Source organism: Camellia sinensis, chromosome 5 (assembly GCF_055761805.1).
Source record: "Camellia sinensis isolate YWXY chromosome 5, ASM5576180v1, whole genome shotgun sequence".
Lineage (NCBI taxonomy): Eukaryota > Viridiplantae > Streptophyta > Magnoliopsida > Ericales > Theaceae > Camellia > Camellia sinensis.
Genome location: NC_138965.1, coordinates 135895803 through 135917310, shown reverse-complemented (window position 1 = coordinate 135917310; position 21508 = coordinate 135895803). Strand labels below are relative to the sequence as shown.

The 21508-nt window shown below is 34.0% G+C and overlaps 1 protein-coding gene and 1 pseudogene across 2 annotated transcripts; both read left to right on the top strand.

The window, feature by feature from the left end:
• The first annotated feature begins 9533 nt into the window (after positions 1-9533).
• Positions 9534-13260, top strand: LOC114276451 (uncharacterized; annotated as a pseudogene).
• A 5323-nt stretch (positions 13261-18583) lies between these two features.
• LOC114276462 (transcription factor MTB1) lies at positions 18584-21099 on the top strand. Of its 2 annotated transcripts, XM_028218249.2 has the most exons (3): positions 18591-18750; positions 18839-18895; positions 19066-21099. In XM_028218249.2, exon 3 carries the CDS (start codon positions 19116-19118, stop codon positions 20904-20906), a length of 1791 nt encoding a protein of 596 aa, XP_028074050.2. In that variant the 5' UTR covers positions 18591-18750; positions 18839-18895; positions 19066-19115; the 3' UTR covers positions 20907-21099. The 2 variants fall into 2 exon arrangements, with proteins under 2 accessions (XP_028074051.2, XP_028074050.2); XM_028218250.2 differs by lacking the exon at positions 18839-18895 and having other exon boundaries at positions 18584-18750.
• Positions 21100-21508: the final 409 nt, after the last annotated feature.

The following is a 21508-nucleotide window of genomic DNA, read 5'->3' as shown; positions in this document are numbered from 1 at the left end:
TTAAATCACGTTGTTTCGCATGTTCTACCTGCATTGTTATGCACACTTTACTCACGTTGTCATGCAGTTTTAAATTGCATTGGTATGCATGTTTCTAACAATATTGTACCTATTAAGTTTCTTTCTTTTGCAGGCACGATATTGTATGTACGGTTCATTTGAAGCTGGTGCGACCAGACGAACCAGACAGGCACGATATTGTATGTACGGTTCATTTGAAGCTGGCGCGACCAGACGAACCAGACAGGTATCGCATACTCCGTGTGAGACGTAGCGAGAATTGTATAATTCTCTTACATCCTTTCTACATGTAATGTAGTTAGATTTGTATTTGCCTGCTTAAACCTGTTGCATGTTTTGCTTCGTTACAGCTTTCTTTGCATAATCATAAGTTATGTTTGGCACTCTGCATGTCATTTGCATCTTGCCCCTACCTACGGGCACATATCTTGCTGTCTTGTATGCTTGTCTAAGTCTTCGGCCTCGTCAAAAATGGGTCGTCTCTGGGCTTTGACATTCACTCTCGTCATCTTTATGACTTTTGAGTTCTATCAAAGAGGGGCAACTGTAGACACCCCATTTTTTACCGTCCTCAAGACTTGGACGTCATCGTTTGAACATTCGATGATCATCCATGCTCCTGTTCATTTTGAGTTCTCGGAGGTCTCGGCTACGCGCCTTGCCTCAAGGTCTCTCAACTTGTCTATTTTGTGCTTGGTTGTGGACCAAACACTTGTGTTTTTCCTTCTAAGGGAAGAGGGTGGCTTGTTTGTCATACCCTCAACCCACCGGCCAAGGCTAGAAGCCATCGGCCCTGTTTCTTTCCATCGGCCAAAAGTATTGGTCGATCGGTACTATATTTGGTCGGCCGGCACTTATGTTGGTCGATCGGCCATTTTTGGTGGCCAAACCTTGATAATCTGCTTTATGCAGATATTTTGTGCCAGCTGGTACAGCTGGCATCCACAATTAACACCCTCCATACACGTGTATGGAGGGATTTGCCCTTTGCTTAGCTTCTCCAAGAAGCTTTGCAAATTGGATTTCTATAAGAGGGGAGGCCCTCCTCCCTTCTCAGGGGTTCTGAAATTAGGGTTAGGAAAAGTTGTATCTCTCTATCTCCCTAACTCTATCATTTGTGTGTGTATTTGTGACCTAAAGTGATTTTTGTTCACACTATTGCACACAAACACCTAGCATTACACCATCCTTGGTTGCTGAGGTTCTAAGGAGTTGTTGTTAGGGTTCTTGGAGTGGTTTTGATCAGAGAAATGTGCTGGTGTTGTGTTCTTGAAGGTGTTCTTCAAGGGTGAGCATTCTTGCTTTAAATACCCCTTTCTTGCTTAGGCTTTTAGCCCTTCTTGCTTATTGTTTTAAGCTTAGCTATTAACTGATAAAAGTTCTGTTTTTACTTGCTTTTGAACTTTGTTTAAGGTCATTTTGAGGTTTGGGGTTGTTTACCCCCTCCAAGGCCTTGTTTTAGGCCATCCCTTTTGCCCTTGCTTTGAGCTTTACATGGCCTCTCTACCACTGAAATCTAGAGGATTTTCAGTGGTGGAGAGGTGGTTTTGGTGTCCTAAATAGGAGAGGGTCATCCCCTCTCCTTGTCATCTTGAATACTAGCATAAGTGGCTTATGTTGTTGGCTTATATGCCTAGCTTGTTTTAGCTTCATTTCAGCAAGTATTTGGTGTTGTTTTGCCATGATTTACCTCTGTTTAAAGTTGGTTTGATGGCCTCTTTCATGCACCATATACTTACCTTGCAATCCCCTCATTTGCCTTAACATGTATCTAGCATTTAGACTACCATGCTTGCATGTTTTGGCTCAACTCCATGAAGCTTCTAGCCTTGTCTTAACATGCTTGAGCTCTGTTTTTCATTGTTTTGGTCATGCTTACATTGTTTTGTATAGCTACCATGCAATCTAGCTTGTTAGCTTTGGGTGTTTAAGTCACTAGCATGCATTACTTGGCTCATTTCAGTGATTTGGCATCACTTGTTATGTTATTTTAGTCCATATAGCATGCTTGTATACTTGCATTTATCACTCCTTTAATACTTTAAAGGGTTTGTGTTTTATGCCTCATAAATGTGTGATTGTGTATGCCACCATGCTTAGGTCTTTAGGATGCCATCTAAGTGAGTTTTTAGGCTTACTTTGACATGCCATAACTCTGTTTTTCATTGCTTAAATCATTTCATGTTTGGTTTTGATAAGTGTGGTGTAACACCCTCTTTAGTAGCCTTGCATGCCTCGTGTTTTGGCGTTGTGTTCTAGCTTGTGTTGGCTACTTTCGAGCTTGCTTTCGGTCTTGTTTGGGCCTGCCCTAGGACTGTTTTAGGTCCTCTTGGCCCTTTGGGGCTTGCTTTGTATAGCCATGGTTTGAACCCTTAGGCTAGTTTCAAGCTTTAAGCTTTCTTGCATGCTTTGCTTATGTACTTTGGTTGGTTTGGCACCTCTCCTAACATGATTTCAGAGCTTAACATGTTTGCCTAATATCCATGTCTGTCTCCCTTTAAGTGTTCCTAAAAGTTGCTCTACAATGCTTAAGGTAATGGACCATTAGCATGCATGTTTATATGTGTATTTCATGCCTTTGTTTCATTACTTTGGCCACTGATTTGGACCTATTTGAGAGCTGTCCATTTTGGTTTAAGACCATTATCGCATGTTGTTGCATGCTTTCCTTGCATGTTGTTGCATACTTGGCCTATTGCATGTTGTTGCATGCTTGAGTTATATCGCATTTGGCATGCCCCTTTTGTTAAGTTGCTTTGCATGTTTGCATATATTGTCTCTTGCATTTTGTTGCATACTTGCCCCACATGTTGTTACAAGCTTGCCTATCCTTGAATGTTGCCACATGCCTTGCATGTTTGCATGCTTGTTTAGGTTGCATTGCATTTGACATGCTTATTACCATTAGCCTTGTATGGCATTGTCCCTGACATGCTTCATGTTACATTAGTTTTACTTGCATATTTGCATCCCTTGTCTCTTGATCAAGCATGATAGAGGTTGGGGCCCCTTATGTGTTTTGGTGTGCATTTCATTTGATATTAATTGCACATTCGGTTCCTTTGGCCATCATGCATTGAAATGCGTGATTGATGGTCCGAGGGTCGAGGACTATACTCCCTTGAGTTCATAACATGATAAGGAGAGTGGTCGTGCAAACATTGTCTTGCAAATGTATTGTCATGCTCTGTTTGTCCTCTGCTGCAGCAACACAACATTCTGCAGGAATATATGGCCGATCGGCCATCTTTAATGCCGGTTGGCTAAACATTGTTGGCTGAAAGCTTTACATTTGGTCGATGACCAATTTACCATGGCCGATGGCCCTATCTCTTGGCCGATGGACTCACAACATGCCCCCAAGGTGGCTCAGAAGTGTTACAGAAGTTGGCATAGTTTTCAGAGGTACAAAGCAGTGTAAACAGAGGCAACATGTGACATGGCGATGGATTTCCGAGCGAAGCCGTCCAAGCACGCATGCATCCATCTTCCTGAGACTGTTTTTACTGTTTTCATAGCTTAATTGATTTGCTTAATTAGTTAAGTGTTGTGTAATAATTAATTATCTTGTTAGTTAGTTAATTATGTAATTTGTATTATTCTTTCGGCCTCTTCCTCGAGAGGGCCAATTGTTGTAATAAGCGTGCGTGTGTGTGATGCATGTCTTCCAACCCCACATCTTTCTCCCTTGTACTTAACCGTTTACGATGGTTAGTTTTCGGACATATTTCATTTAGCATCCTTATGCTATGCATGTTTGCATCATTCATCTATATTGCATGCACCAGGCTCGGCGCATCATACTAACTGCATTGTATTTCAATTCCAAGTTAAATACGTGTATCGAATTATCGCATCTCATATGCCATTTTAGATTAGCCGAGCCTATTCTAGTTGCATTTTGTATGTGTTGCATTAGCCATTTTAACATGAACTACGATCATGCATGATTTCTAACTAATTTCTTGTTTTGGCTCGGAGTACACTGTAAGTGTTTATGCTTTAGCATCTTGCATATATATGAGTGTTAACATGAAAGCATGCTTGCCATGAGGCTAATTGCTTATGTGATATAACTACCTGAATGCCTCTGGGTGAAGGTTGGATTACTTGAATTTGGACAATTCATCAAAATTCGCATTTTAACCTACTTGCGAGTAGCAAACTTCAAACCGTTTCAAAACAAACGGATATGCGATACTTTGTTCCAAATTAAGCGATCTAGTTTATACTTGTGTGTTGTGCGCATCACATAGTAATTCTAGCTAATTAATCGGAATAAGAACACATGTGTTTTCAAAAACAAGATATCATGTTTAGTACAGGCCGATCTTTGATCGGGCAAGCGGGGGTGCTCATAGGTGACCTTCCCCAATCGTATCCAAGTTTCCAAGCTGGGGAAACTTTGGTAATGACGGACACGTGGCCTTAGGCGACGAGTCAGGGTTTCCTAAATTCCCCCAAAATAAAATATTTAGGTGACAACTCTGTATCTGGCAAAGCAGTTCATGTTTGGCACTTCTTTCTTAAAAATCAGTTTTTCAAAACGATTTGCCGAATTTGGACTCTTTGGTGATTTATCAATCTCACATCGCACATTGTGAGATCAAATTAATAACCGTGGCATTTGAGTCCGAACTGTAGCATTGAAGCCCAAGGGCGCGTCTACAGCATGCTTGCTGTGAGGCTAAATGCTTAAGAGATGAACTGTTTGAATACTTGTGGATGAAGGCTTGTTGCTTGAATTGGAATGATTCAACGAATCTATGTTTAAGCCCACTATGTCTAGTGGCAAATTCACGGCTTTTAAGCCCACTTTGTTGAGTGGTAAATTCACAAACTTTAAGCCCACCTGAGGTGGCAAATTCAAATCATTTTCGCAAAACAAACATGAAATTGAGTTGTTCCAATTCGAGCAAATTAGTCTATACTTGCTTGTGCGCATCACACAGTAAAACTAGTCTAACAGCCGAAACAAATGCATATAATATTGATAAAAATCATATCACGATTAATAGAGGCCGATCTTTGATCGGGTGAGCGGAGGTGCTCAATTCATAACCTTTCCCTCTCGTACCTAAATTCCCGAGCCGAGGCAACTTTGGAAATGACGGACACATGGCATTTGGCACGAGTCATGAGTTTCCTAAATTTTTTAAAAACAAAAATATTTAGGTGGCGATTCTGTTTCTGGCAACGTAGTCTAGTTTTGACATTTTTTATTCAAAATCAATTTTTCAAAATGATTTGTCGGATTTGGACTATTTGGTGTTTATCAATTTCACATTGCACTTGTGATATTAGATTCAAAACCGCGGGAGTCCGAACTGTAGAGTTTCTTTTGAGCTTCCGAAAGGGGACGCGAAAAACACGAGGTACAACTATCAACAAAAAAAAAATTAATTAATTTAAATTTTTGACTTGAGCACTCAAAAAAAGAAGACCCAAAAAAAAAAAATTTTGAGTTCCGATTCAAACCATTAATACACAATCTTTAAAAGCAGCTCTAATTACGTGACAGTGCAAGTAAAAAAAAACAAAAATATAAAGGCTAAATTATCACATCAATAGGAAGGTCTACATGGTACCACGCCATTAGTGTTAAATTAGTGACGAACACGTGGTGCTAACATGAGCCTAGGCTATGTTTGTGTATGAAGAATGTGATGTGCTTTTGATAATGAAAAAGAAAGAACCGCAGAGAAGACCTCGTCCATCCAAATCATACAATATTTTCTCGTGATATATTTGACTGAATTCATGGTCAGATTTAATTAATTTTAAAGTTCAAAATTTTTATTCCTCAAAAATAATTATAATTGATATAATTACATTTAAAAAATAATTATTTATTAATTTTAAATAATTCACCATACTAATTGTTTTCTTTTTTTAATAAAAACAATTATCTATTAGTTTCAAATAAGGGATATTTATCAATAAATCTCATCTCACAAACAAGTACTTCAATTAGTCTCAAGTTTTTCTATTGATATGTTAAATCCTATTAGTGGAAAGTTTCTTTCAGTGTGGTCCTATTTTTTATTTCAAAAAGTTTGAGAGCACTAAAAGTAGAGCTCTACTTATGTGGCAGTAGACCACACTCATGAATGATTTGATGCATGTGTCTTTTTTTTTCTTTTTTTTAGTGATGGTAGAGACCTCTAATTTAGGGGCTCTAAACACACCTCTAATGAAGTGAAAAAAAAAAAAAAAAAAAAAAAAAAAAAAAAAACAGACACAGCACTGACAGTGGTAGTGGGTGGGATCCACTGCCACATCACTAGTGGTACCTCTAATTAGAGGTCCCAAGCATTTTTGTTTTTTTTTTTCTTGGGTTCCATGCCACATCACTAGTGCTATTGTTAAAGCTCCAAATTTAGTGGTATGAATCGTTGCTCTTTTTATTTTGGTAGTGTTTTAGACAACTATATCTTTTTATTAATGTGACAAATATGATGCAATACTCCAATGTGACACATATTAATGTGACACTCCAACAATATGACACTTCAAAAAAATTAAAAATTCTTTAATGTACTTTTTCTAAAAATGACAACGTGACAGGTATGATATGACACTCCAAAACTTTTACTCCAAAAAAAAAATTCTTAGTGTATTTTTCTCAAATATGACAATGTAACGAGTATGATGTAACACTCTAAAAAAAATTAAAAACTCATTAATATACTTTTTTCAAATGTGACAACGTAACGAGTATGATGTAACACTTCAAAAAAATTAATAATTTGTTAGTGCACTTTTTTCAAACGTGATAACGTGGCGGTATGATGTGACCCTCTACAAAAAATTAAAAACTCCTTAGTGTACTTTTTCCAAACGTGACAACGTAGCTGGTATGATGTGACACTCTAAAAAAAATTAAAAACTCCTTAGTATACTTTTTCCAAATGTAACATGTAACACTCCAACGTGGTGGGTATGATGTGACACTGTAAAAAAATTAAAAACTCTTCAATGTACTTTTTACAAATGTGACATTCTAACGTAACGGGTATAATGTAACACTGAAAAACTCTTTAGTATACTTTTTTCAAATGTGACACTCTAATATGGCAGGTAAATGAGTCATTACATATCTAAAATAATTAAATGAATCACAAAAAAAAATATAAAATTATATAGATTACAAATCCAAAATATGTGATCAATCTCCCTTTAAATAATTTACCACATCAACTACCAATTAATTCTTAATATTCATCGAATTTTGTTGGGCCATTCAAATTTAGGTGAATTTATTTTATTTTATTTTATGATCTAAGTAAAATAGCTAAAAACTTTCGCGACGCTTTTAAAATTATTTTGACTGCTTTATGTTTGTCAACATTTTTACTTTAACATTTAATTTTTTTTTTTTTTTTTTTAGCTCTAACCTTTCATATTTTAACTTTTTTCAATTTACTCTTAAAATTAATTTTTGTTAAAAATTAAACAAAAAAATATCACGATAACTATTACATAATATAAAAATATATATATTATTATATTAGAATTTAAATTTGTGTAAGAGGTGTGAGTTATATATAATAAAATAGTTTTATATCATGTGACTATCAATATGTCATTTTTCATCTAATTTTAGATATAAGTTAACATTAGAAGTAAATTGAAAAAAATTTAAAATATAAAATATCAAAGTGAAAAAAAAAAATTTAAAATCAAAATAAAAAATGGCCAATTAGAGCACCCCCATCTCTTCCCTTATATTACCTCCTTACTCAAAATACAGAGTTTTTCAATCAAAATACATCCCCAGCAGTTCCCCTATCCAACCCCCCAAATGTAAGTATTGCTACAGTGACTCTCTATTTGTAGGGAGTCACTATAGCTCTCTCATATCTGATAAATTCTTATTTTATGGGCGCAAAGAATGTCTCTCGGACGTCCCCCGAGCATCCCTCCGAATGTCCCGTGAGAGTCCTGGAGCTAAAGAAGAAAAATGTCCAAAATTAGCTTGATCGGTCGACCGCCCTATCCTCTGACTGGTCGACCACCCGATCCTCTGACTGGTCGACCACCGGGACGACCACCCCTTTGCTTTCCCCTGCTGCTACTTCTGCTATGTTGTTGTGCTCATTTGTTTTTATTATTTTATTATTAAAAAAATATTTAATTATAAAAATAATTAAAAATATTATTTTAATAGAATTTTGAAAGAATAGGAAGTTTGTTGAGGGAAGTATATGAAAAAGTAAGGGGTACTTACGTGTAAATCCTAATAAGTGAACTTCTTGTCTAATAGGTTCTATGAGAAAATTTTGTCATAAAAAAAGTCACTAATTGTAAGTTTTGGCGACAATTTATAAAAATTATGACCAAAAAAATCACTAATTGTCCTTTTTTTGCAACATATGTAAAAAATTGTCAAAAAAAAAATTTTTAGCGACAATTTTATCAAGATTTATTTTTAATAGGACTTGATGAGAATTAAGTCCAACTATTAAAACCTATTGATAGTTTACCTAAAAAATAATTCTTAAAATAAAGAATAAATTTTTTACTAATATTTTAAGATCAAATTTGGATAATATGATAAGAATGCTCTAATAAAATGTGTAAAGTGTAATTTATCCAATTATTTTTGTAGCCAAAGCGGCATTTTGCCCGGCTTTAGTTGGCCTTCACAATTTCTACTTTCTTTTCTTTTCAGATTTCTTCTTGATAATTTTAATTTTTTAGTATTTTTAAAAATATTGTATCAAATTTTTTAGAAAAAATTAGTAATAAATTCATAACGGTTCTGCTGGGAATAGACATTTGTCAGACACTAAAAAATATTACCATCTATCTATTGAAATTTATATTTTAACTTATCTATTCGATTTTTCTTTATCTATTTAATTTTTTAAATTTAGGGGTTATTTGGTTTTGGTTTTTTTAGTTAGTTTCTTGACTTTTTTGACTTTTTTAGTCTGAAACTTTTTTGACTGTTTGATATTCTTATTTGTCTTTTTTGACTTTTTGACTTTGAAATGACAAAATTGCCCTCTACTTGGAAATTATGCTTTTTTGACTTTTTGATTTTATGTGGATTAGTTTAGTAATTTTGTAACTTTTTTGTCTTTTGTGATTTTGTAGCTTTTTTTTTATCTTTTGTGATTATATAGCCTAGCAAGAAAACGAAACTAAGGCTTATCTATTTAAATTTTTTCTTATCTATTGTAATTCATCAAATCTATTTTTTTTTTTATCTATTGAAATTTACTGAACTTATTTTTTTTATTCGTTGAAATTTACTGCGTCTATTTTATCTATTACAAATTTTTATTTGCACAAGTTGATTTCACAAACTCTCTCACTTCCCCCGCTTTGGATTCAATTGAATTATTAAGGTGAAACTCATTTCCGTCGTCGCTGGAAACCTCTTCCATCTCGAATCTACCACAACCTCGACAAATCCAAAGCCAAAAGCCCGATGCATCGTCAACGTCATCTCTATTGTCCGAGAATGGTACGAAGATAGTGAAGACGATAGTGGAGGTGGTACAATGGATGTGAGGGTTATGGGGAAAATGAGGAGGTCAGTGGACTTGAAGCGGTTGAAAGGAGATGATGGGTTGAAGAGACAACAATAATGACAAGATCAGGAAGGTGGTAGACCGGCCAGGTTGGTTTTCAAGGAATCGAACCATCATCATCGGCAGCCGTAAACAAACTACCAGATCTGGGCATATCTACCATCGCTACTAACTACGGCAGCGGCGACGATGGTGGAGAAGAAGAAGAAAAAGACAACAACAGCAATGAAATCAAGAAGGAAAGATAGCGGTGGCGATGGCAGGGTCAATAGCGGACAACAAAGGAGGAGGTGTTGCATTAACCATCATTTCGATCGAGAGTAGGGCCAGCCCTGCCCTAAGGCAGGTAAGGCTTGTGCCTTAGGCCCCAAATTTTGGCCCAAAAATAGGGCCCCCAAATTTAAAAATTTGTTATAGGCCCAACCTTTTTTTTTTCTTTTCTTTTTGGTTTTAAGATCAATTTAAAGGGCCCCAAATGTTTTATTGGGCCCATGTATAATTTAGCCCACATTTATTTATAAATATGTTTGGCCCATATTTATTAAAATGAAAATATATAAATAAAAAAATAAATAAAAACTGAAAATGTGTTTGGGCCCAACCCAAAGCATACATAGAAATACAATATACAATACATGTCCAGTGCACTGCTAGTGTGGTGAGTGCTTCTGTTTTCCATCTCTCTTTAACGAAACGAAGTGATGAAATGAAATGAAAGACTTTTATGTACACCAACTTGAAGGCAGGCAGACAGAGAGCATAGCATAGCACATTGTAAGCGACTCACTCTCCCTCTTTCACACACTCCTCCTCTAGCGATTCACTCTCTCTCACACACACTCTCTCTCATGTAAGTCCTCTCTCTCACTATCAGATTTTATTAAATAAAGTTGCCCTAATTTTTTTTTTATATTCTTTCTCTATCAATTAGTGGAATAATTAATTTGCCCTAATTTTTTTATTACCTTCTTTATCCATTAGATTTTAGTGGAATAAATAATTTAGCCCTAATTTTTTTACCTAGGTATTTATCAGTTTTAATTGAATAATTTGTTTGCCCTAATTTTGTTTCATTAAATTATTTTTTTATAATTTATTTGCTATCAGATCAGTGGATTGTGATTTATGGATTGAAGTGTTTTTGTGGATTGAAGTGTTTGTGATTATAGCCATGTTTCCTAGGAAGTATAGTTCTGGAAAAGAAAAGAGAAAGAAGAGGATGAAAGTAGAACAATTAATTCAATCTCAGTTGGGAGCACTTGATAAATATTTTGGTACCAAGAAACAAGTAGATATTTTAGGTTCAAATGACAATGATGATGAAGATTTGGTAATTGAAGAACCTACTCATTGTGTGAACAATAATAAGAATGATGATTTGGTGATTGAACAACCTAGTGAACATATGAATGAGAATGAGAATGAGAATGAAGATTTGGGAAATGTAGAATCTAGTGAAAGTGAAGATGTCAATGTTGAATGTGGACCTCTAAACATTTATGACCCTAGTAATTGGGACAGGATTGATCAAAATTTAAGGAATTTACTAGTTGAAAGAGGTCCTATAAGAGGTAATGGTGTGAATTTTCCCCTAGATGACAAAGATAGGCATTTTTCTTCTACATTTTACATGCGGCAGTTACAAAATGAAGAGACGCAGGATAGGAAGTGGCTAGTATATTTAGATGCTTCAGACAAAGTGTTTTGCTTTTGTTGCAAGTTGTTTAAGCAAGATGGGAACAATATTCATTTGGCTACTAATGGATTGAAAGATTGGAAGAATATGGGCAACAGGCTTAGAAGTCATGAAACTAGTAATGAGCACTTTATATGCATGAGCAAATGGATTGAATTGGAAAGTAGATTGAAGAAGAATGAAACAATTGATAGAAGTGTTCAAGAACAAATCAACAAAGAGAGGGAACACTGGAGACAAGTGTTACTAAGGATAATTGCTATTGTGATCACTCTTGCTAAAAATAATTTAGCTTTTCGTGGAGACAATGAGAAGATTTATCAAGAAAGAAATGGAATCTTTTTAAGCTTAATTGAAATGCTTGCTAAATTTGATCTAGTAATGCAAGAGCACATTCAACGTATTCAAAGGAGTGAAATTCATTACCATTATCTTGGCCACAAAATCCAAAATGAATTGATACAGATGTTAGCGAGTGAGATCAAGAGTACGATTGTGGCAAGAATCAAAGAAGCAAAATATTTTTCAAATATTCTTGATTGTACTCCAGATGTTAGTCATGAAGAACAAATGTCTCTTGTGATAAGATGTGTAGATGTTTCAACCAGTCCGGTAAAGGTAGAAGAATTCTTTTTAGAATTTTTGAAAGTGGATGATACATCGAGGTTGGGACTTTTTAATGTACTTAGAGAGGCATTGCACACACTCCAACTTGATATTGGTGATATAAGAGGGCGAGGATATGATAATGGCTCTAATATGAAAGGGAGACACAAAGGTGTACAAAAAAGAGTACTTGAAATAAATCCAAGAGCATTCTACACGCCATGCGGGTGTCATAGTCTTAATCTTGCCCTTTGTGATATGGCTACCTCTTGTTCCAAAGCTATCTATTTCTTTAGAGAGGTACAACGCATATATGTGTTGTTTTCATCTTCTACAAAGAGATGGAAAATTTTCAAAGATAATGTGGAAGGTCTCACACTTAAGCCATTATCACAAACTCGTTGGGAAAGTCGTATTGAAAGTGTTAAAGCTATACGGTACCAAGCTCCACAAATTAGAGATGCTTTAATTCAGTTGGAAAAAGAAGCTAATGAGCCCAATACAAAGTGTGAAGCTGAATCCTTAGTTACATCTGAAATTGAGAACTTTGAGTTTTTACTTGGCATGATTATTTGGCACAATCTGTTGTTTGCTGTTAATTCTGTTAGCATGACATTTCAAGCTGAAGACATGCATATTGATGTTGCTATACATCAATTAAAATGACTCATTACATTTCTTGAAAAGTATAAACTGGATTTTTGGAGGCCATGATTGAAGCTAAAGAAGTCGCAATTGAAATGGAGATTGAAGCTACATTTCGTGAAAGGCGTGTCATTCGTGGAAAGAAACATTTTGATGAGAATGTTAGTGAAGAGGTTGCACAATCAGCTGAAGAATCCTTTAGAGTTAATTATTTCATATATATAATAGATCAAGCTCTTTCTTCACTTAAGAGTAGATTTGAATAATTTCAAATATATGAAGAAACTTTTAGATTTTTGTTTGATTTGAAGAAGTTAAATTCTACCAATGATGAGTGCTTGAAGACTTATTGTGCTAATCTTGAAGACTTTTTGAAACATGATGGGCTTATGGATGTTGATGGGAGAGATTTATTTTCTGAGTTGAAAGTCTTCAAAGAAATTTTGTCAAAAGAAATCAATAGGCCAATTGAGGTGATGAATTATTTGAAATTGATGGATGGTTGTTTTCCAAATGTTTGGATTGCGTATAGAATATTGTTGACTATTCCAGTTACCATTGCCTCTAGAGAAAGAAGTTTTTCAAAGTTAAAATTGATCAAATCCTACTTTCGATCAACAATGTCACAAGAAAGATTGAATGGATTAGCTATATTGTCTATTGAAAAGGATTTGGTAGATAAATTAGATTATACAAACTTAATTAGTAATTTTGCAGCTAAAAATGCAAGAAGAGTAGTATTTAAGTGATCGTTGGGTTAACTGTAAGCTGGATATTGCTAAACTATAAAGCAACAAAACCAGTTTTTAATGTTTTTGAGTCATTGTACTGATTTCTTCCTATCCTAATATATGAAAGTAAATTTTAGTTTATAATTTTAATGATTATATGTTCAAGTATACTTAAATAAAAAATTTGTGGATACTTATCATTTTGTGCATAAATTTTTTATTAAAAAAAAATATATTAGAGGGGCCCCATTTTCATAGTGCGCCTTAGGCCCCACAAATCTCAGGGCCGGCCCTGATCGAGAGAGAGGGAGAGTGCCTGGAATCAGAAATCAGTGGTGCTACATATACTAATTAATGTACACACTAGTGTACCAATTAATGTTATGCCATTATTATTGACCCTATATATTATATAAATTATAAATATTCAAAACTTCTAAAATTATGTCGCATCATCTGCTAATATATTAGTTAGTACATTAATTGATATATATATAACATTATTTTGTAGAGCAAAGAAGAAAAAGAAAACGAGAGAAAAGAAATAACAATGTCCTTATGGATTTAATAATTTAGCGTGTGGACTTTTGTTTAAAAGAAATTTAAATTTAAATTTATGGATCAAATACATATTTTTTTTCATTTTCAATTAAATGATGCTAAAAGTTCAAAAAAGACAAATAAACCAATTTTTTAAAGATTTTTTTAATAAACTGAACTTTTTCTCTTTTTTTTTTTTTGTCTATAGCAGATTTTTTTTTAGTTGACTCAATTTTTTAATTTTTAAAATCCTAAAAAGTAAACTAAAAAAAGTTAACTGAAAATTAAAAATTCAAAATAGACGAAAATAAATTAGATTTTAGTTTTTAGCCAGAGGAATCACTTTAGCATTTGGCTAGTATTTTGTAATCTGTTTATAGCTAATATTTTGTAATTTTCTTACATCATGAATCTTACAATGTTTAGAAAAATGTAAAATAAGTTGATGGGCCCAAAATATTTACAATATTCCGATGGAAATTCTTATAAAATCAAATACTTAATCTGCATTGGAGCATAAATCTTATTACGGGATTTTAATTTATGCTGTTTGATTTATGTTATCCAAACATAGCTTTATATATATACAAGGTCGCAAATTCATTTCCATAGATTGCGTTTGGTTTAAGAATTTGAGAGGAAATTGTGGAAGATAAGGAAAAATTAGTGAACTATAAGTTAAATTTTGTCACTTTTCCCTCTCTTTTTCTTTTTCTTTCATAAATTTCTATTCAAATCATTATTCCAAATACAACCTAAAAGTATATATCTTAAACATCATTTGCAAGATTAAGGCCAAGTTTGGCAATCCAAAAATAATTCATCTTTTTATCTTTTTTTCATCACATCACCTCTCTACTTTTCTGCACATCTTTTCGTAAAAAGACAAAAAGCACACTTATTTAGGTAATCCTAAACAATCCCTAAGTATTGCATTACCACTGGGGTTAAGAATTTGTTTTTATTCACATACTTTTTGAGTATATGAACAATATACACATTTTGGGCATACAAAAATTCGTTGGAGTTAACTTTGTAGCCATAGCTAGTGTTCTGCAATTGAAGATCATGAATTTAATTCTCTCCTTTCATTCTCTGTTATGTTTAGATCATAAATTTGATGGTAGAGAAAAAAAAAAATAGATGGAAAAAAAAAAACCCTTATATTTCAATATTTTGTTTCTCTTTGTAAATCTCTTCTTCAATTGATGATCAAAACACAACCCTAATGAACCAAAAATAAAATTTAAGAAGTGTTTGGCTTATCTCATGTTTAAATATGAATTTGAGAATATCGTGAAGCCCATCACGGGTTCCATTTCTATGATATGAGCTGTTCATTTTGTAAGGTCTTCCGTAATATATTATCTATGAAAAAATTAAGTCGTTGCAATAATCATAATTTTTTTATTTATCGTGTTTGCTTTTAAAAAAAATGAATGACAAGTATATTTTTGAAAGGAAACCATTCATTTTTCTAGAAATAAATATAATGAAATAAAAATATTATGATTATTAAATCGACCAAATTTTTTTTCATAAATAATATACACAAACGCTGTGTTTGGTTGGAGGATTTGAGGAGGGATTTGGAAAAGGAAAGGGTTTTGGAAAGGGAAAGGGAAAAGTTAGGTGAAATGTAAATAAAATATACTTACATTTCACCTAGTTTCACACACCTTTTCCCTTTCCTTTTCCAAATTCCTCCCCAAACTCCCCAACCAAACACAGCAAAAAAGTCTTACAAAATAAATCATTTAAATCATTTAAATAGAACTTATAAGTCTCATGACCTTCTCAAATTCTCTCAAATTTAAAAGAAGCTGAATAAAATTAAGTCCAAGGTGTCATTTTATATCTTGCCTTAGATTCCACTCAATTAGGGACCATGAGTCGTCTTGTATTACATGCTAATAGTTCTAAAATTGTCTCTCATGCTCCATCATACTATAAAACCTCGGACTTTAAAATTTGGTAGGTTGGTTTCCTAGTATTTCTTTTTGCTTCACTCTTTTAACGTCATCATGAAAGAATGTAGCATACTCAAATCTTTTTGCTTAATCATGTCAAGTTACCCACTAACCTTGTTTATTTTTCTTTGGGACCCATTGGTCAAATTTCTTAGGCACTGTTGTTGTACTAATTGTTAAAAATTACATGACGAGTAGTGACAAATAAGATTGACAGTTGTCATAATTTATTATTTGCAATAGCATTTATTTAGGTTCAATAAATTTTAAGTTAAATTATAATTAAAAGTTTTTTTTTATTTAATATTTTTTATATGTATATTTTCATCAGACTCTTTATTTTAAAATTTAATTTTATAAACTATTTATTTTTATAATTTTCTAGATTATGTAAATAATTCTGTCTAAAATAGCTTTTAAAAGGTTCTAGGAAAAGTTGTCATATTCCTAAATAATAATAATGGTGCACAGCTAGTCATCCGGCAGGATATCTGGCCAGATATCATGTAATAAATGATAAAATATTATATTTCATATTTAAAATTAAAAAATTAAAACTAATGTAGCAGCTAATTATCTGACAGGATGTTCAACTAGATGACCAATAGGATGTCCGGTGACTCTTAAGAATAAATGATAAACTATTATATAACCTATAAACAGTGCATCGCTACATATAGCAATTTACTGTAGCAATGTCAAATTTTAAGTTTTTATTAAAAAAAATGTTGAAAAGTAGAGAAAGTGGATAGAAAAGTAAAGAGGAGATATTGATAGATGTTGATTGATATGACCTAAATAAGTGCATGTATGCAAAAAAGTATACTTTTTTAGTGTATGTCAAACAAGCACTTAATTTTGGTGTAGTGAGACTGATAGAGGAGTGATTTTGTACCTTGCTAAGCAAATTTTATCCTAAAGCCATAATATCCAACCTGATGTAGATGCTCTTATTGTAATTTGAGTAAATTATGCTGTCTTTTCATAAGTTCTACAATTTTTAATAAAATTATGTTGAGCTTTTTTAAAGGATAAATTATCAATAGGTCCTAATAGTTGGACTTAATTCCCATCAAATCCTATTGCAAACAAGTCCTAATAAAATTGTCGCTGAAAATAATTTTTTGTGACAATTTTTTGCACATGTCGCTAAAAATTGATAATTAGTGGCTTTTCTCTATGACGAATTTTTCAAATTGTTGTAACTATTTTTTTAAACTGTCGCTAAAACTTATAATTAATGACATTTTTGTAACAATTTTCAAACTGTCACTGAAAATTAAAAATTAATGACGTTTTTCAATAATGTTTGATAAAAAATGTCATTAATTATTATAGAACTTATTGAACAATAAATCCATATATTAGAACCTACATGTAAGTTCATTTTTTAAAATTTTAATTTATATAATATTTAATTATAGTTTTATTAATAATTCATTAGTCATATAAATAAAATAAAAAAATTCATCAAAAACAAATAAAAATCAATTTGAAAATAATTTTTAAGAAATCAAACCAAACAAGGCCCTTTCAATATACATGGCCATCATTTTTTGCTCAAAACATGTCGGAAGCTTTTCAAAATCCAACCCATCCCTTCCCAACGTATGGGAAGCGTTTCAGAACAGCTTATTAGAAACTTGGGAGATTATTTCAATGCAATCCATCCTATTTTAGGCTCCAGTGAAAGATTTATCACTCCAAAATTAAGAGTATAGATCGGATCTTGTGATCTATCTTCAAACAATTTGATATATCCTCTAGCAATCAGAACAAAAGAAAATGAGTTGGTTGTCATCTATGCCTCCTTCACACTGTGTTTGATTAGAGCATTTAGGAAGAGATTTAGAAAAGAAAAGAAAAGAGAAAAGATGTGAAATTAGGTAAAATGTAAATATTTTTTATTCACATTGCACCTGTGTTTTTTATTTTTCATTTATCTTTTCAAATCCATTATCAAATCCCCTAATCGAATATAGTATTAGAGTTTTAAATAATTGTGTAGTACAAGTCTCCCTCCGATCGTGACAATTTTTGATTGGCTGAATTCTTAAAAGTCATTTTAATTTTTTTTCACATTTCGTCCAATAACTGTTATTGATAATTGTCACGATTAAAAATTATTATTTATATAATGAATTACATTTATTTTAAAACACAAAGTATGTGATCTGAGCTAAATACAATATTAGAATTTTAAGTAATTGTGTAGTACAAGTCTCCCTCCCATCATGACAATTTTTGATTGGTTGAATTCTTAAAAGTCAATTTAATTTTTTTTCATGGTTAAAAATTATTATTTATAAAATGAATTATATCTATTTTAAAAAACAAAATATGTGATCTGATCGTATAATAACTGATGTGATATTAACTTAATTGTTTACATTATTAATCTACTTAATACATCTTATAAAATTAATTATTCAAATCATTAAAACAAACCCTAAAATAGAATCGCCAAATCCAACCACACCACTTCAATTTGTGCCTAGCTGGGGCGAATCTAGATATCTCTTTCTTTCTTTTTTATTCAATATAGATATTCTATATGAACACATGAATAGTTTGACCTTTTTTTTTTTTTTTTTCTTTTCTTTTTTTTTTTTTTTTTAGAGGGGTGAATATTTTGAACTTTATTAAACAAACTACACAAAATCTTTGCTGACTACTTCTCAACCCCCCAAAAAAGTCTCCAAGACTCTAACCATCAAGATCTTTTTTTTTTAACTTAACCATGATTACTTCTAACTCTAAACCCACTTACACAGTTTCCACGTGCAGTTAGGATTTAGAGAGCAACCCCCTCCTCTTTCCCTCTCCCTCTCCCTCTCTCGAAACCTCACTTCGCTTGAAACAGAAAAGCTCCCGTTTTTGTTTCTCAAACCACCCATAGTTTGTTTTCCGGGAAAATTACTTCACCATTAAATTGTCACTTTCCGGGAAAATTTTCTGTACCAAGAAGTTGTTACCTTGCTCCTCAACCGCCAATACCGGTGTGTACGCTCTACCATTTCTGTGTTTTCCATATCCATTAATACATTTATTTCAGTTTATTTTCATTTGGGTTTTCGTTCTTAGTAGATGTTAACTTAGATTCAGAGCTCGTGAGATCTGAAAAACAAAGCTATGAACCACAAGGTACTGAAAATGAAGATGTATTTTTGACTTTTTTGTTCAGAAGTTGTACAGTTTCAGATTTGAATTTGTGGGGGAAAAAATATTGTTCTTATAGTTGTTTTGGACATTGATTTCAACTAGGTATTGATATAAAGTGTTTTTGGCTTGTGGGTTGTTGTTGTTTTTGTTAGTTTGGGCATAGATTTCAACTGGGTAATTGTTGTGGTTTTGGTGGTTAGAGATGAAACTAGAGGTGGGTATGGGGGGTTTGGTTTGGAGTGATGATGATAGAGCTATGGTGGCTGCTGTTTTGGGCACTAAGGCTTTCGATTACTTGATGTCGAGCTCCGTCTCGGCCGAATGCTCGTTGATGGCGGTGGGGAGTGGTGAGAATTTGCAGAACAAGCTTTCCAATCTGGTGGATCGCCCAAGCGCCTATTTTAGTTGGAACTACGCGATTTTCTGGCAAATTTCGCAGTCCAAAGATGGTGATTTGGTTTTAGGATGGGGGGATGGGTCTTGTAGGGAGCCAAAAGAAGGGGAGGAATCTGCAGTTACCCGATATCTCAATTTTCGGCTTGAGGACGAGACCCAACAGACGATGAGGAAGAGGGTACTTCAGAAACTTCATACATTGTTTGGGGGATCTGATGAGGATAGTTATGCATTTGGATTGGACAGAGTGACTGATATCGAAATGTTCTTTCTAGCATCAATGTATTTTTCATTCCCTAGCGGGGAAGGCGGTCCGGGGAAATGTTTTGTGTCCGGGAAGCACGTTTGGCTCTCGGACGTGTTGAAATTGTCATCTGAATATTGTGTTAGATCGTTCCTCGCAAAGTCTGCTGGTATCCGAACCATTGTTTTGATCCCAACTGAATTTGGGGTATTTGAATTAGGTTCAGTGAGATCCATACCCGAAAGCTTAGAGTTGGTGCTGTCAGTAAGATCATCTTTTTCATCAACTGTCAAGGCCAACCCAATGGCAGTCGTTCCAGTTCCAGTTGTGAGCGAGAAGAAAGATGAACATGCCCATTTTTCCAATTTAGGTGTTGGAGAGCGACCAAATGGGATTGCAAAGATTTTTGGACAGAATTTGAACTCAGGTCGTTCCCAAACTAGGGAAAAACTTGCTTTTAGAAAGGGTGAGGAGAGGCCACAGGAAGCATACACAAATGGGAATCGGCTTCCATTCCCAAACACTCAAAGTGGACTACATGGTCCGGGTTGGACACAATTCCATAGTGTGAAGCCGGCAAACAATCTGCACGAGCTCGTCAATGCTGTTAGGGATGAGTTTCAGCTTAACCATTACCAGCCTCAAAAGGCAGCACGGATGCAAATTGATTTTACAGGAGGCACCACTTCACGGCCTTGTGTGATTCCTGGTCCAGTTAGTGTTGAGTCCGAGCATTCAGATATTGAGGCTTCTGTCAAGGACGAGCTGGCAGTCCTGGCTGACGAAAAAAAGCCTCGGAAACGGGGACGAAAACCCGCAAATGGAAGAGAAGAACCGCTAAATCATGTGGAGGCAGAGAGGCAGCGGCGAGAGAAGCTGAACCAAAGGTTCTATGCATTGCGAGCAGTTGTACCCAATATCTCAAAGATGGACAAAGCCTCACTGTTAGGAGACGCCATAGCTTACATCACTGAGCTTGAGAAGAAGCTCAAGGTCATGGAATCAGAGACGGAAAATCTGGGGAAACCATCAAGAGAATCACTGGATTTGGAAGCCAACCCAAATTCAGAAAATCAAAACCAAGTTCATAACATCGAAATCCAAACTACTCACGATGAAGTTGTTGTTAGAGTTAGCTGCCCTTTGGATACCCACCCGGTTTCAAGGGTCATCCAAGCATTTGAAGAAGCGAAAATCACTGTTGTCGAGTCAAAAGTTGCCACAGGGAATCACACTGTGTTTCATACATTTGTGATAAAGTCTCAAGGATCCGAACAGATCACGATGGAAAGTTTGGTTGCAGCATTTTCTCGCGAATCAAACAACTTGCAGCCTCTATCATCTGTTGGGTAATATCAGAATCAATCTTTAACATAGTTTCTAGGAGAAATTTGTTTTGATACACAGCAGTTTCAGCTAGAAGTAGAAAAAATAACTACCTATTGAAGTAGGACTCAATTTTTGTGTTTTTGTTTATAGTTATACATATTCTGTTATAGGTACTTTTGCAAGATTAAATTATTAAATTTTATAATTTCAAAACCAACCCTGCTATTGTTTCTTGTTTGAAAGCTGATCTTATGCTTTTTGAATTGTTTGTCTGAACTTTTTGAAGGAAGTTTTGGTTACTTGGATTTTAAAATTATTCAGTTATTTTGGAGCACCGATTTGCATCTAAGTTGTTAAATTTGGATCATCAATTGCTTAAACTATTAAGAAATTGGTCAAATCGATCAAATGAACAAGACTTGAACCGCAAACCTCTTCATAGGCATCGAACCCAAACTTAATTGCCAATAAGTGAAAATACTTTTAAACTATATGAATCAAGAGTGATTTATTGTAATGATACAAGTCTCTTATACTCGCCTGTATATGCAGTCTTATAACACGTGATATAGAGATGAACTAAATAATAAAAACAGATCCGGGATAGAGAGACTCATCAATGAGTT

What these genes read in the sequence shown, in the direction of transcription:
- LOC114276462 (XM_028218250.2), top strand. Translation starts at nt 19,116, where the DNA reads ATGAAACTAGAGGTGGGTATGGGGGGTTTGGTTTGGAGTGATGATGAT.